General features: G+C 38.7%; 1 protein-coding gene across 1 annotated transcript in view; it reads right to left on the bottom strand.

Annotated features, from left to right (window-relative positions):
• DMD (dystrophin) overlaps nucleotides 1-13,037 on the bottom strand; it is a 1,921,612-nt gene that overhangs the window by 1,298,873 nt on the left and 609,702 nt on the right. Inside the window, exon 12 of the mRNA XM_041000021.1 lies at nucleotides 2,481-2,631. Coding sequence (XP_040855955.1) covers nucleotides 2,481-2,631 — 151 coding nt within the window. The remainder of the gene's footprint in view (nucleotides 1-2,480; nucleotides 2,632-13,037) is intronic.

Raw genomic sequence — 13,037 nt, 5'->3', positions numbered from 1 at the left:
GAAATGCATGTATCTTGTACTGAAATCGTGGGTTTGAGTTCCAGCTCTACTTCCAATCTCAGCTACCTACTCTTGGGCAACGGCAATGTTTTACGTAGTTAGGTCTCTGCCCTCCACATGGGAAACCTGAGTTGTCTTCCTGGCTTTGGCCTCATTCCGGAGGGCTTTTGCACATTTGGAAACTGAGTCAGCAGATGAAACCTCTTTCTCCTCTACTTTGAAACTTTAAATAATCAGTAAGTTATCCATAATTGCAATACTCTCAAAATAAACATAATGTAGTCGGTGCTTAATTTTTCCCTGTCAATATACTGGCTGGACATTAGTTATAGCTTCCCTTTAATGCTTGCACTTGAACAGCTGTTGCCAGTCCACTTCAGCACAGTGACAGCAAAGACCAGCCTCATTTATCATTAAAATTTAAGCTTTAAGGAGAAAATGTCTTCAGCATAGAAATAAAGGTGTCTTTTATCTGAACAAATAATCTGTGAAGTTAGATCTGTCCAAAATATGGAAAAACAAAGAATGAAATTGGCAAGATACAGATTTGGGAGGTATAAATAAAAAGCCATAACTGTAAAAATCACAGGTGCTGAGTACTAAATAAAGGATGACCAGCACTGTGAATGTCAGAATAGACAATTTTAAGATACTCTTACTGTGAAAACATGTTTGATGGTTATATGAAATTCAAATTTAATTTGGCCGTTACATTTTAAATTGCCTAAATATGGCATTCCTCATTCTGGGTCTTTTGTCTGTGAACCCACATACTAGACAAGATCCTGATCCAGCAGGAAAACCGAGAGCGACTTTAAATATTTCCAGGAATTCATTCAAGAGAGACATACTCATAGTTATGGATCCTAAATACTCTTGTAGAAATTCTAATCACAGAATAAGCATATTTTTTTTGGCAGCCAGAGTATAAAAATGTTATTAAAACTGAAGAAAGAGAAAAATATTTAGAGATATTTTACAGAACTGCCATAACACAGATACTCATTTTTCATAAAGATTTGCTTGTTGTACAGTGTTATGAAATGAAGGTAAAAAATATGTGAAAACAACTTAAGCTTATTCTTTACATTCATATTGCAAGTAATCTCCATAATATCTCTTCCAGGAAATCAGAAACTTAATAAATCACATATCCTGCATTACCCTATCCAAGGAACTCATCTGCTTTACAAGTAGGAAAATATTGTTATGTATTTTGAAAAAAAAAAACAGTTTTAGGCTATTGTATACAGCAATAACACACATATAACTGATAATTTATGAACCTGAGGTATTTATTCTAACTGTTGAATTCTGCAAAGTCCAACACAGCTGCATCAGCTTCAGGTGAGGTCTCTTGCTGACACCTTGCAGAGGGAAGAATGATGGGATAGTAGGACACTCACTCCATGATGGCTGTGTATGTGAGTGCAAGAGTGTGCGTGCACCTGGGTAAAACTATTGGTTATTTTCATAAACTACTCCAAACTCTGTATCATGAAATCTGTTCAAAGTGATACTTCCCATCGGTCCCTCCCTCCTGCCCACATTCCCCACCACCCTCTTTCTTCCTTATCCTTTGTCCCAGTTTTTACAAAGACATGTTTTCATTTCACATTGCAATCTCAAGCTTAACACTCCATTAGGTAAAGATATCAATACACTGCAAGTAGAAAAGTTAAAAAAAAAAAAAAGAGCACAACCAAACTGCTATTCTCCAGGAGTGTAGACAAAGGATGTAAACAATAATGGGGTCCCAGGATGCCGATCTGTGTCATACAGATCACATTTCCTTTGTATGCTGAGCATTAGTTATCACAGGTCAGGGAAAACATAAGATCTCTGTCTTTTTCTGATTGGCTTTTTTATACAAAGTTTTTAATCCATTAGAAAGTAAGGCATTCTTACACTGTAACTGGCTCTTCAAAGCTTCAGCTCTTAATTTCTTTTTAAGATTTAGTTATTTTTATTGCAAAGTCAGATAGATATACAGAGAAGAGGAGAAACGGAGAGGAAGATCTTCCTTCTGATGATTCACTCCCCAAGCGGCTGAAAAGGCCAGGGCTAAGCCAATCTGCAGCCAGGAGCCAGGAACTTCCTCCAGGTCTCCCACATGGACGCAGGGTCCCAAGGCTTTGGGCCGTCCTCGACTGCTTTCCCAGGCCACAAGCAGGGAGCTGGATGGGAAGTGAGAGTCTGCTGGGATTAGAACCGGTGTCCATATGGGATCCTGGTGCATTTAAGGTGCCAGGCCCTTCACCTCTTAATTCTATTGCATTGGCAGCTGCTGAATTTGGGAAACAGCAGATTCAAATGGAAACTGCAAAACTATCTGATAATATTTTCTTAAAGTGTTCCTTATGTGAAGCTCTCCCTCTGTGAACTGCAATCCTTGGCAGTCGTTGTTGGGTATATGTGGTATGCACGTGCATGCAGTGTCTGCTTTCTATTAAAAAGCAAATATAACAAAATTCACAAACCTTATGTTGTTGTACTTGGCGTTTTAGATCTTCAAGATCAGGTCCAAGGGGCTCTTCCTCCATTTTTCTTGTTCTCTCTTCTGTTTTTGTCAACCAGTCATCTAACTCTTTCAGTTTCTGGTTCTGGAGATCCATTAGAACTTTATGCAAGCTAAAAATTTAAAAGAGATCTATCAGTTTGCTATGAAAGGTACTTATTGTTGCTGAACGAAAAATTAGGTAAATCAGTAAAAAATTACCTATGACACATTCACTGTTTTTAGTATCTTTAAAGAAGACATAGGACCATAATCAATCACTTCTATAATTGTTTCACAGAATCCCTGTGTTTCACAATCTGTATTTCTAGAAATATTAGATATTCCATATAAGACATTGAAATGTGGTATCTGAGTCTGTAGTACATCTTGGCAATTGTTTACAGTTCCATTTTTGTTGTATTTACAGAGTTAAAAGTAATCCTTTGTCACAATTTCAACAAAGAGAGGAGGTCTCTGTCTCATATATTCTAGTGTTTGGATTTTGATCATCAAAATGTGACAAGACTGAGACTAGTAAAATTATTCTCTTTTTGAGCCCAGATTCCATGCTGGAATGAAGGCCAACCTATATTGTTAATTATTTAGAGCCCATGTGACAAATAACTCTGGAGAATAAAATGGTTCCTTACAAATTGGCTTCAACACAAACCTAACTCATGGAGTGAGCCCATCTCCATCACTGAGATAAGAAATACTGGATCAGTCCTGTCTAGATTGTTCACCTACATACAAGTCATAAATTATGCATTGTTATTTTAAGCAATTTTTTAAGTATTTTTTAAAAATTTATTCCAAAGGGTTAGAGATAAGGAGAGACAAAGATTTTCTATCTACTCATTCACTCTCCAAAGAGCCCCAAAGGCTTGGGTTGGGCCAGCTAGAAGACAGTACGTAGGAGTTTCATCTTGGTCTCCCATGTGGGCCCATGGTCCCAAGGACTTGGGTCATCTTCCACTACTTTATCAGGCACGTTAGCAGGAAGCAGAATAGCCAGGACTTGAACCAGCAACTACTTGGAATGACAATGTTGTAGGTAGTAGTTTAACCAGCTTTGCAATACTGCTAGTCCCAGAACACTGTTTGAAGTGATTTATTGTGCAGTTGAAGGGGCATTTTAAAAAATACAAAGGAGTGTATTAATACATTTCAACTCCAAAGTTCAACCTATTAGCCCTGCAACAAAATGGGTACACATTCTTAGCTGTCTGTCCAGAGTTCGTGGCAGAGAAAAAGTTGCCTATCAATTGCATAACCTTGGGGTGTATTAATGATTAAAGTATAACAGTTCGTTTCAACCACTAACTCAACAAAAATCTGAAATTCATATGCTGAATGTTTCTATTGGAAGGCATATATTCTTTATGAAAGTAACATGTAAAACATTTTTGGAAACAAAATGCTAAAAAGTGAGCCTTTAAAGAGGTTAGATTTATAGTGAGAATGTATTAGAATTATTTACAGATTATCTATCAGGAGTTTTCATTAACTGGCAGTTAAATGCACAAAATATACACAGAACTAAGAGGGTTTAAAATAGTTTAAACTACATTTGTTGACCTTTTACCATTTTACCAAAAAATTACCTGAGGCATACTGAAATCAGTCTTTGAGAATGAACTCACTTATCAAACATACAATTTATTCTGCCATTAGTTAATTATAATTCTGCTCATGCTTAATAATCTGAGCAACCAAACTGAGCATGCAAGGCAAAGAAGCATATTATGGTAGTGCTGATATCTGGAGAAATCTACAGCTTGAAAACATACTGGAAAAAAGCAGGGAGTACAAGGCTTCCAGATCAAAGGAATCACCTGTGGAATGGACTTAAGGGATCGTGCAGCCCCAAGAAGACCAGTGCAGCTGGTTGCATAAGGACCTGGAGACTTGTAGAGTAGCACAGCCTCCATTCAGCACTGGCTACTAGCAAGTTTCAGACTGTATCCCTATCCAAAAATCTGAAACTCCAATACTGTCCTATGCTTGATCACGGTTTCATCTTATAAAACTGGACTTGAATTCTATCCAATAAATGTACCAATATTAATATGTATCCAATATCAATGTTGGATTGTGGACAGGACCAGAATGACCAGGTGGCAAGTGGTGTGCATGGCTACTCCAAATGCAACATGTGCGGTTTAATATTTTAGCAACTGCAATGTACAACCTGGTCAACAGATTCTAGCTAAAAACAAAAACAAACAAACAAAGCCTTTCATCTCTTCTGTACACCAACAGTTCTCAAAGTCTGGTCTCCGGATCGTCAGCAGCCGCCCATCCACAGGTGAACTTGTTAGGAGTGCTAATTGGGACTTTGACTCAGAAAATCAGAGCCAGCCAGCCAGGTGATCGCTATGCAGGCCTAAGGTTAAAACTCACTGTTAAAGGTAACCCACAATCCTTATACAAACCTTATAGAAACTCAGAGACTTAAATATTTATACTCAGAAAGCTACTTTTTAAATTCATTTTGTTTGATGTTACAGTTCTAGAGGCTCTAGGGATTTCCCTTTCCCTCTCTCTAAATCTACTTTGCCATGAGAGAGTCTCATCCTGGCTTGTCCCTTGTTGATAAAGAACAATTACACCTGGCCCTGTGCTCTGAAAGAGAGTCTAAAAGGCATGGATTTCAGCCATTTGCAACCTGAAAATAACACTGGAATAAGGTTGAAAATAGGATACAAAGCTGGCGGGAATGTGACGCCAAATTAAATATAAAAGTATTTCAAAAGAGAAATCTTTCAAAAGAGTTCAAAAAAGTTGACACAACGATTTGAAAGGCAATTTTTTTTACACGTAATGTTATCAAGTGTTTGAACACTCCTTGAATAAATGAATTTCAGCAAATCCTGTACCGGCACAGACATCTTTCACTTGTACTTTGTATGAACTTTTGGACACTTAATAATTCACGCTATTTTAGAAACTGTTCTGAGTAGATGATTAAGAGAGCCAACACTCATAGATTTTGGCTTGGTATTATTAAATAGTAGTCAATATCTATTTTTATCTTATATGAGTTGAAGTATATACGGTTTGAAGTATAAGAGGGCATCTTACATGATTTGAGAAGAAGTTGAAATCATTGCCAGTACATAAAAAAAATCATAAACTACCACTTACCAACGGCAAACCTGACCCTTCTTGATAATATCTAGCATGTCCTAACATGTTAAACTTACTTTCTCACATAAGCATCTATTTACCTGAACAGCAAATCGTACTTTACGTACCAAGCATAAACTCACCAGAATTCCAAGAACCCAACAACTCCCTGGCCTCCTCTACATTCAACTCACCTCCTTTTTCAAGCCTCCTTCCTGGCTCCCACAACACACACTTCGTGGTCACAAGCTGCAATTGTGAGCGAAACTGCCCTGCCTCCCGAACTTAAATAGGCCTCCAAACAACTCAGCTGATTCGGATCTAATTAGAACCACTGTTTCTGAGAAGCTTCCATGCTAGCATGCTTACAGGTGAAGCTAAGGTGGCTGGGTTATGAATGCAGTTGAATAAGAAGAAGCCTGGTGAGGCAATCATATAATTGGATGTCACAGCTATTATTTATTTTAAGGTTCACTTTTTTTTAGTATGGTTAAAATTTATTTTTTTGTCAATTTTTTATTTTGAAGTTTTGAATTTTATGGCATGATTTCCTTATTGGAAAGGCAGATTTACAAAGAGAAGGAGAGACCGAAAGAGCTTCTGTTTGCTAATTTCACTACCCAAGTGGCCACAATGGCCAAGAGCTGAGCTGATCTGAAGCTAGGAACAAGGAACTTCCTCCAGGTGTCCCAGGCAGGTGCCTTGGGCCGTCCTCTGCTTTCCCAGGCTACAAGCAGGGAGCTGGATGGGAAGTGCAGCAGTCAGGATACGAACCAGCACTCACATAGGATCTGGACACATGCAAAGTGAGGATTTAGCCACTAGGCTATCGCACCAGGTCCCATGGTTGTTCTTTTTGAGATGTGTGCTTGATCCACTGGTTTCCCAAAGCTCAAAATCCAAAATATTAAGAGACATATATTCAGCTCATATTTCAAAAAAAAAAAATCACTAAAAGACATCAGACTTTGGATGTCAATCCCTGTCTCTAATATCCTAGGCTTAAAGGGGTGACAGACCTACTAAGGTGGCTTTCCTCAGTTGACATCCACATATTTCACGATGCATACTATCCAATCAGGAAGTGTGCTTCTTAAATTTATCCTGTCTAGTGTACGCTTCACTTCGAGTGAGATGAATTCCTAAGCAGCAGGTGGGAAAATTATGATGGTGAAACATCAGAGAAGAAAATGAACTTGAAGATACGACTAGTCTACAAAAATTTTGATGTTTACATGGGTAACCTTGAGGAGCAAGGAGGTGAACGGAGACCCACGGGCAAACAAAATTGGAGGGAGAAATAAACATGATGCAGCAGTATCAGAAGGTGTCGCTGGGACCCTTCACACACAGACATCCTCCTTCCCACGTGTGGTTGAAGAAAGGGTAACCCCAGAAAGGGGGAGGGGGACTAAAAATAGAGTGCAAATGAGATAAATTTCCAATACTGATTTTGCTAAATAAATTCGGTAGCACAAAAAAAAGCAGTTCAATCATTTTCGGTTTCTGTGTATATATAGTATGTGATGTGAAGTCTACCCGATTTATATACATGCACCCACGTAATTAGAACGGGATGAGGCTAAGTAAAAATTATTCATTTCTGGGAAATGTAGTAAACATTGCGCTGATAAATGGTATGGAATGACTGTGGAGCTGGAGCATGCTGGCATGTATTTGAGGAACGCTGAACAATACTCTACTCATGACCACAATCCAAGGAAGGTCATAGTATTATTTGATTTCTGAATACACCGGAATTGTGAAAGGTTAATGAATTTGTATGCGGTCACACAGTGGCATGTGAAGGCAGTATTTAAACCATAAGGTGCCTGTGACCCAAGGCTGTGTTTTTAACCTTGAATTATTTTATTTCTTTCAAGGCTAGCCATCATATTAGGCTATGCCATACGAAACTGCTGGTACTTAAGGTTTTTGACCCTTGGGCAGAAACAATTCCACATTGTTTAACTACAAGGGACTCGATAACGTGAGAAAGATGTTGCACCTCTCCAACTGTCATTCTAAACCTACAAATGCACTTGGGGGTACTGTCACATTCACAAAACCAAAATTTACCATCCACAGACAAGAAAAAGTTTACCATTCGTTGTTTAATCCAGTTTTTTCAGCTGTTTCTTCAGAAAGTGATGTAACAGACAAAGCAGAATACTAACGTATGACTCTCAAAGTTGTGAAGTGGTGGGACTGGAGTGAAACACTGTGAAGTGTGTCAGAATATGATACTTCAACTGCTACAGCCTAGCTCCAGTAACACACCGTCCTGCCAAGCAGGACAACCACCGAAACAGGCAAGTTGCAAGAACTTGAGACTTTGAGGACAACAAGGCCTTAAAGGCCAAAGGTCGCTGGAGTGGCCCCACCTACGGACTGTTTTATAAGAGGCTGGCTTTGCTACGTGTTTCTCTCACCTTGAGATGCAGTAAAGCCATGGATTTTAAGTCCATAAGCTTGGCTTGTGGTCAGAGATGCAGTGTTTTAATTTTTTTTTTCATTTTTTCCTAGAAACAATGTATAACTGTGAAATGCCATATCTTAAATAACTTTAGCCAATAATTCATAATGTTGATAGTGTTTCTTGGATGTTATAAAAATACATTATAAGATCTATTAAGAACATTACAAAAATACAGCCATATGCTAATCAGTGTACCAATGTAGAATAAAAAATATAAACTTCAAAAATTCTGCAATATTATAATTACACATTCAAAGTTAACAACAGGCTGAGCTCTTTAAGAGGATGCTTTTTTGGCCCAGCTTCCTAGAACTTACAATTATTTGCAAAATTACAATACTGAAATAAAAGTACAACTAATTAAACGAGGTAAAATATTATTATAAATATTGGATTAGAAAAGAACCACAGTAGCCTCACAGCTAAATTCTTTGCCTTGCACACGCAGGATCCCATATGGCCGCTGGTTCCAATCCAAGTGGCCCTGCTTCCCATCCAGCTCCCTGCTTGTGGCCTGGGAAAGCAGTCAAGGATGGCCCAAAACCTTGGGACCCTGCACCCATGGGGAAGACCTGGAAGTGCTCCAGGCTCCTGGCTTCGGACTGGCTCACCTCTGGCCATTGCTGCCACTTGGGGAGTGAATCAGCTGATGGAATTTATGTTAAAAATGTAAAAGAAATACATCAGGAGTCAGTCTCCCTCAAATGAATGATAACAATATAAAATAAATGACTAGCTGTTTTAAATATATGTAAATGTTATGGCGTATTACCAGATGTAGAAATCAGAAGATACAATGTATTCCAAGGCAATAAAGGCAAATACCACTTTACATCGGAAGACAGGGGATGGTGTGGTATGTACCATGCTAATCCTCCACCTGCAGTACCAGCATCCCGTATGGACACAGGTGCCGCTGCCCAGCAGCAACACTAAAAAGATGAGGCACACTCTTGAGGGTCTGGGAACAGCCAGGACCGCAACTGGACCCCTCACTGCCAAAAGCGGCCGCGTTTAAACCCTCTCATATATATATATATATTTATATATAATTTTAACAGAAAATTTTTAAATGAACTACCATATGTACATGGCTTTTCTTACATGGCAGGAAAGAATATGAAGCAAAGCAAAATATATGTAAGATCTATCAACACTCAACGATACCCCAGACATGGCTAGCAGGCCATGAAAAAAAGGGAGGGTTTCTAATCAAAACGTCTGAAATGCTCTAAAATTTGAAGCTTTTTCAGCTCAATTATGAAGCCACACATGGAAAATTCCACACATGAACTCATGTGGCATAATTAGCAGATAGGCACATTAGAAATAATACATGAAATCATCTTCATATCATGTGTACAATGTATATTTAAAATATAAATGAATTATGTTTGAATTCATGTCTCCTCCAAAAGATACCTCATTATGTATACGCACAAATTGCAAAAATCTTAAGTCATCTGAAATCTGAATGATTTCTGTTTCCAAGTTATTCAAATCAGAAATACTTGATCTGCACCTTTTAAAGACTTCTCCTTAATCATGATGGATGTCTTTATATTTCACCTTGGAACTTCATCTGGAGGACACTCTTTAGACCTCAACATCACGATAAGCATTTTGGAAAGAACCAGTTTAAAATTCCCCTTTCAACATCTAGAAATGAACACAATTTATAATCTCCCCCAATTTTCATCTATTAATAGTGATTTGCCTACTTAGTGGCATGTGTTTCCACAATGTTTCCACAAAAAAACCTTTCAGAAAGAATAAAAGCAAATGTTTCACTGATTCCCAGACCTGATCTGTTTCATTCCTTCACATCTTCTAGCTCAATAACAACTTAATTATTAATAGTTTTCAATTATCTGGAGCAAGATGAAAGTTCAAAATGGAAACACATTCATTTGCATTTAGAAACCAGAAATTTAAAATAGCAACAGTAGTGTAATAAAGTTGCATAGTTGGATGCAAAACTATTCTTGTGGCAAATACATTAGGGCAGCTTTCAGGTCAGTCTTGCTGATGGACCACCTGTGAAGTAGATGAGGCACTCCAGAGACAGCGCCACACAGCAAGAACAGCTGCTAAGACACTGTGATTACAAGACCATTCACATTGTTTCTACTGAGGGTAGGTCGTAATGAAACATTTATGTAGCAATAGAAACTCACTCTCAACTTCAATACTTTTGTCTCTGTTTACCCACTGGCACATTGTTTGGCACATATGGAGCACAGGAAAAATATTAAATAAAGAAGAACTATAACTGAATTATCACAAAAGGCATAGTATAACAATGCAAACTGCTGCTCAATCAGAAAAAAAGGCAGAATTAAGTTTGTAACATTCTCCTCTTTGAGATATCTGCTGTTGTTGAGATGATCTATCCTGAGTCATTTTCATAGTCATCAATGAGCATGTCATCATTTTGCTATGTCGCACACTGCCCTGACTTGGGACCTTTCTTCTTCCTTATTCCCTTCACCCCCAATATCTGCACAGTGGGATTCTTCCTTCACTTAGGGATCCTGTTACAACTTAACCTCAGCAGAAGGGTCTCCCTTGATATGTAATAGCACGCCATACCTCACTCTCTAAGTTGATTCTTCCAGTCATTTCTATCATTAAACACCAACTAACATGACACACTTTTAAAATGTTCTGTCTCCTCCCACCACAGCGTAAGCACAGTGAGAGGGTCCCAGTTCATGGGCACATAGCTCTCCAGTCTCTAAAATAGTGCTGGGAACACGGCACGTACTGTCTGCTAGGTGGACGAAGGAAGGGATAAACTTAATTTTAAGATTTTTTTTTTATTGGAAAGGCAGATATACAGAGAGGAGAGACAGAGAGGAAGATCTTCCGTCCCATGATTCACTCCCCAAGTGAGCACAACGGTCGATGCTATGCCGGTCCAAAGCCAGGAGCCTCTTCCAGGTCTCCCACGCGGGTGCAGGGTCCCAAAGCTTTGGGCCATCCTTGACTGCTTTCCCAGGCCACAGGCAGGGAGCTGGAAGGGAAGCGGGGCTGCCGGGATAGAACCAGTGCCCATATGGAATCCCGGGCGTTCAAGGCAAGGACCTTAACCACTTGCGCCACCGCGCCGGGCCCAACTTAATTTTATTATTATTATCATTTGTCTTTCTAGGAAAACATTAGTTTTAAAATACTTTTCTCTCATTTCCATGAATGCAAGACATTTCCATAACCATTTACAACTCCACCAAAGCTCGCGTCTATATAAGTGAATAACTACTGCTTCTCATTAGGACAGTTAACTGTTAAACTTTCCACTACACTCTAATAGATTATTGCTCACGAATCTTGTTATTCTATGAATCTTGTTATTCTATGAAACCATGGAGGATGATACTAACATCTGAAGACATTACCAAGATGACCAGCACCATGTTTGAAGTATTCAAAAGATTTGTTATCAGTTTAATGTATAAAAAAATTAGATAGATGGTGTTTAAATAGGGTATGCACAAAGATGATTGATATTTTGTAATTGTTTCAGCCAGATCAATATTTTAAGCTTTAAAGTTAAGTTTTAGCTTAAATGAAGTTTAATGTACTTCTCAGACTTAAATATGCTTAGGAATAGCTTAGAATCTCATTAAACGTAAGATGCTAATTGCCTATATCAGAGTGAGGAATGACATTATTCCTTTTTTTAACAGATTCTGAAGCGATGTGGATGTTACTGGTGCTTGGACTGCCTTAATCATCATGGAATTATCACTTAGCCATTATTATACAACATTTTAAAAAATTAACTTACTAAATGGTGATGAAATCAAGTAGGAGCTTTTAGGTCATCATCTTTGAAATATTTACCACAACAAATTCGGTTGAAATGTTGAAACTACCTAATGAATGTAACTTAGTTTTTCATCCTTCCATTCATATTATCGCCTGTACAACTTCGAAGTCACTTCACGCGGTAGACCACACCTCACGAATTGCTCAACGTCTCCTGCTGCTCTATCCATGATCCTGTCACTCCCCCTCGTGATTGAAACAGACATTGGAAACAACAACAACAACAAAGAGATGAACTGGATTTGTTTGACATATTTTTCTCTCCAGTCCTTTTTTTTTTTCTTCTCATCACTAAGGTTTCCGTTTCCCCTTGCATGTCCTAGCCACAATTATCAAAGAAGTTGATGGAACTTGCTGTGCTTATCTTTATGAGTCCTTGCAGAAATGTCAGTAAATCTCTTTTGCTCTCTGCAGGTTGCATTTTTCAATCAAATTAATTAGCTTATTCATAGAGAAGAAAATCTTCTGTTGTCCCCATGCAAGTCGTCTTCTTGTACTTCCACAGTTGGAAATTTTGTCTTTTTCTTCTCTATCTCTTACCTCCCCTGACCCTAGGGGTATTCCGCAGCATAACACAAAACAAAAATCAGATAGTTTTACTCTTCCTGAGATATCTAACTCAAGAATATCAACAGAATTCTCATGTATAATATAGTTCATTTTAATTGTGAAATCAACTGACTCTTAGTTCCCTAACTTCAATATCATAACCACTGCTCAAGATTTAGCATAGGGCCCAGCGCAGCGGCCTAGTGGCTAATGTCCTCATCTTGAACGTGCCAGAATCCCATATGGGCACCGGTTCTAATCCCAGCAGCTCCACTTTCCATCCAGCTCCCTGCATGTGGCCTGGGAAAACAGTCAAGGATGGCCCAAAGTCCTGGGACCCTACACACGCATGGGAGACCTGGAGGAAGTTCCTGGCTCCTGGCTCCTTATCGGTGCAGCACCAGTCAATGTGCTCACCTGGGGAGTGAATCATTGGACAGAAGATCTTCCTCTCTGTCTCTCCTCCTCTCAGTATATCTGACTTTGGAACAAAAATGAATAAATAAATCTTTTTAAAAATAATAAAAAATAGGGCCCGGCACAGTGGCG

Source organism: Ochotona curzoniae, unplaced genomic scaffold, assembly GCF_017591425.1.
Source record: "Ochotona curzoniae isolate NIBS_2020 unplaced genomic scaffold, NIBS_Ocur_1.0 contig_1274, whole genome shotgun sequence".
Lineage (NCBI taxonomy): Eukaryota > Metazoa > Chordata > Mammalia > Lagomorpha > Ochotonidae > Ochotona > Ochotona curzoniae.
This window is presented reverse-complemented; position numbering and strand designations above follow the sequence as displayed.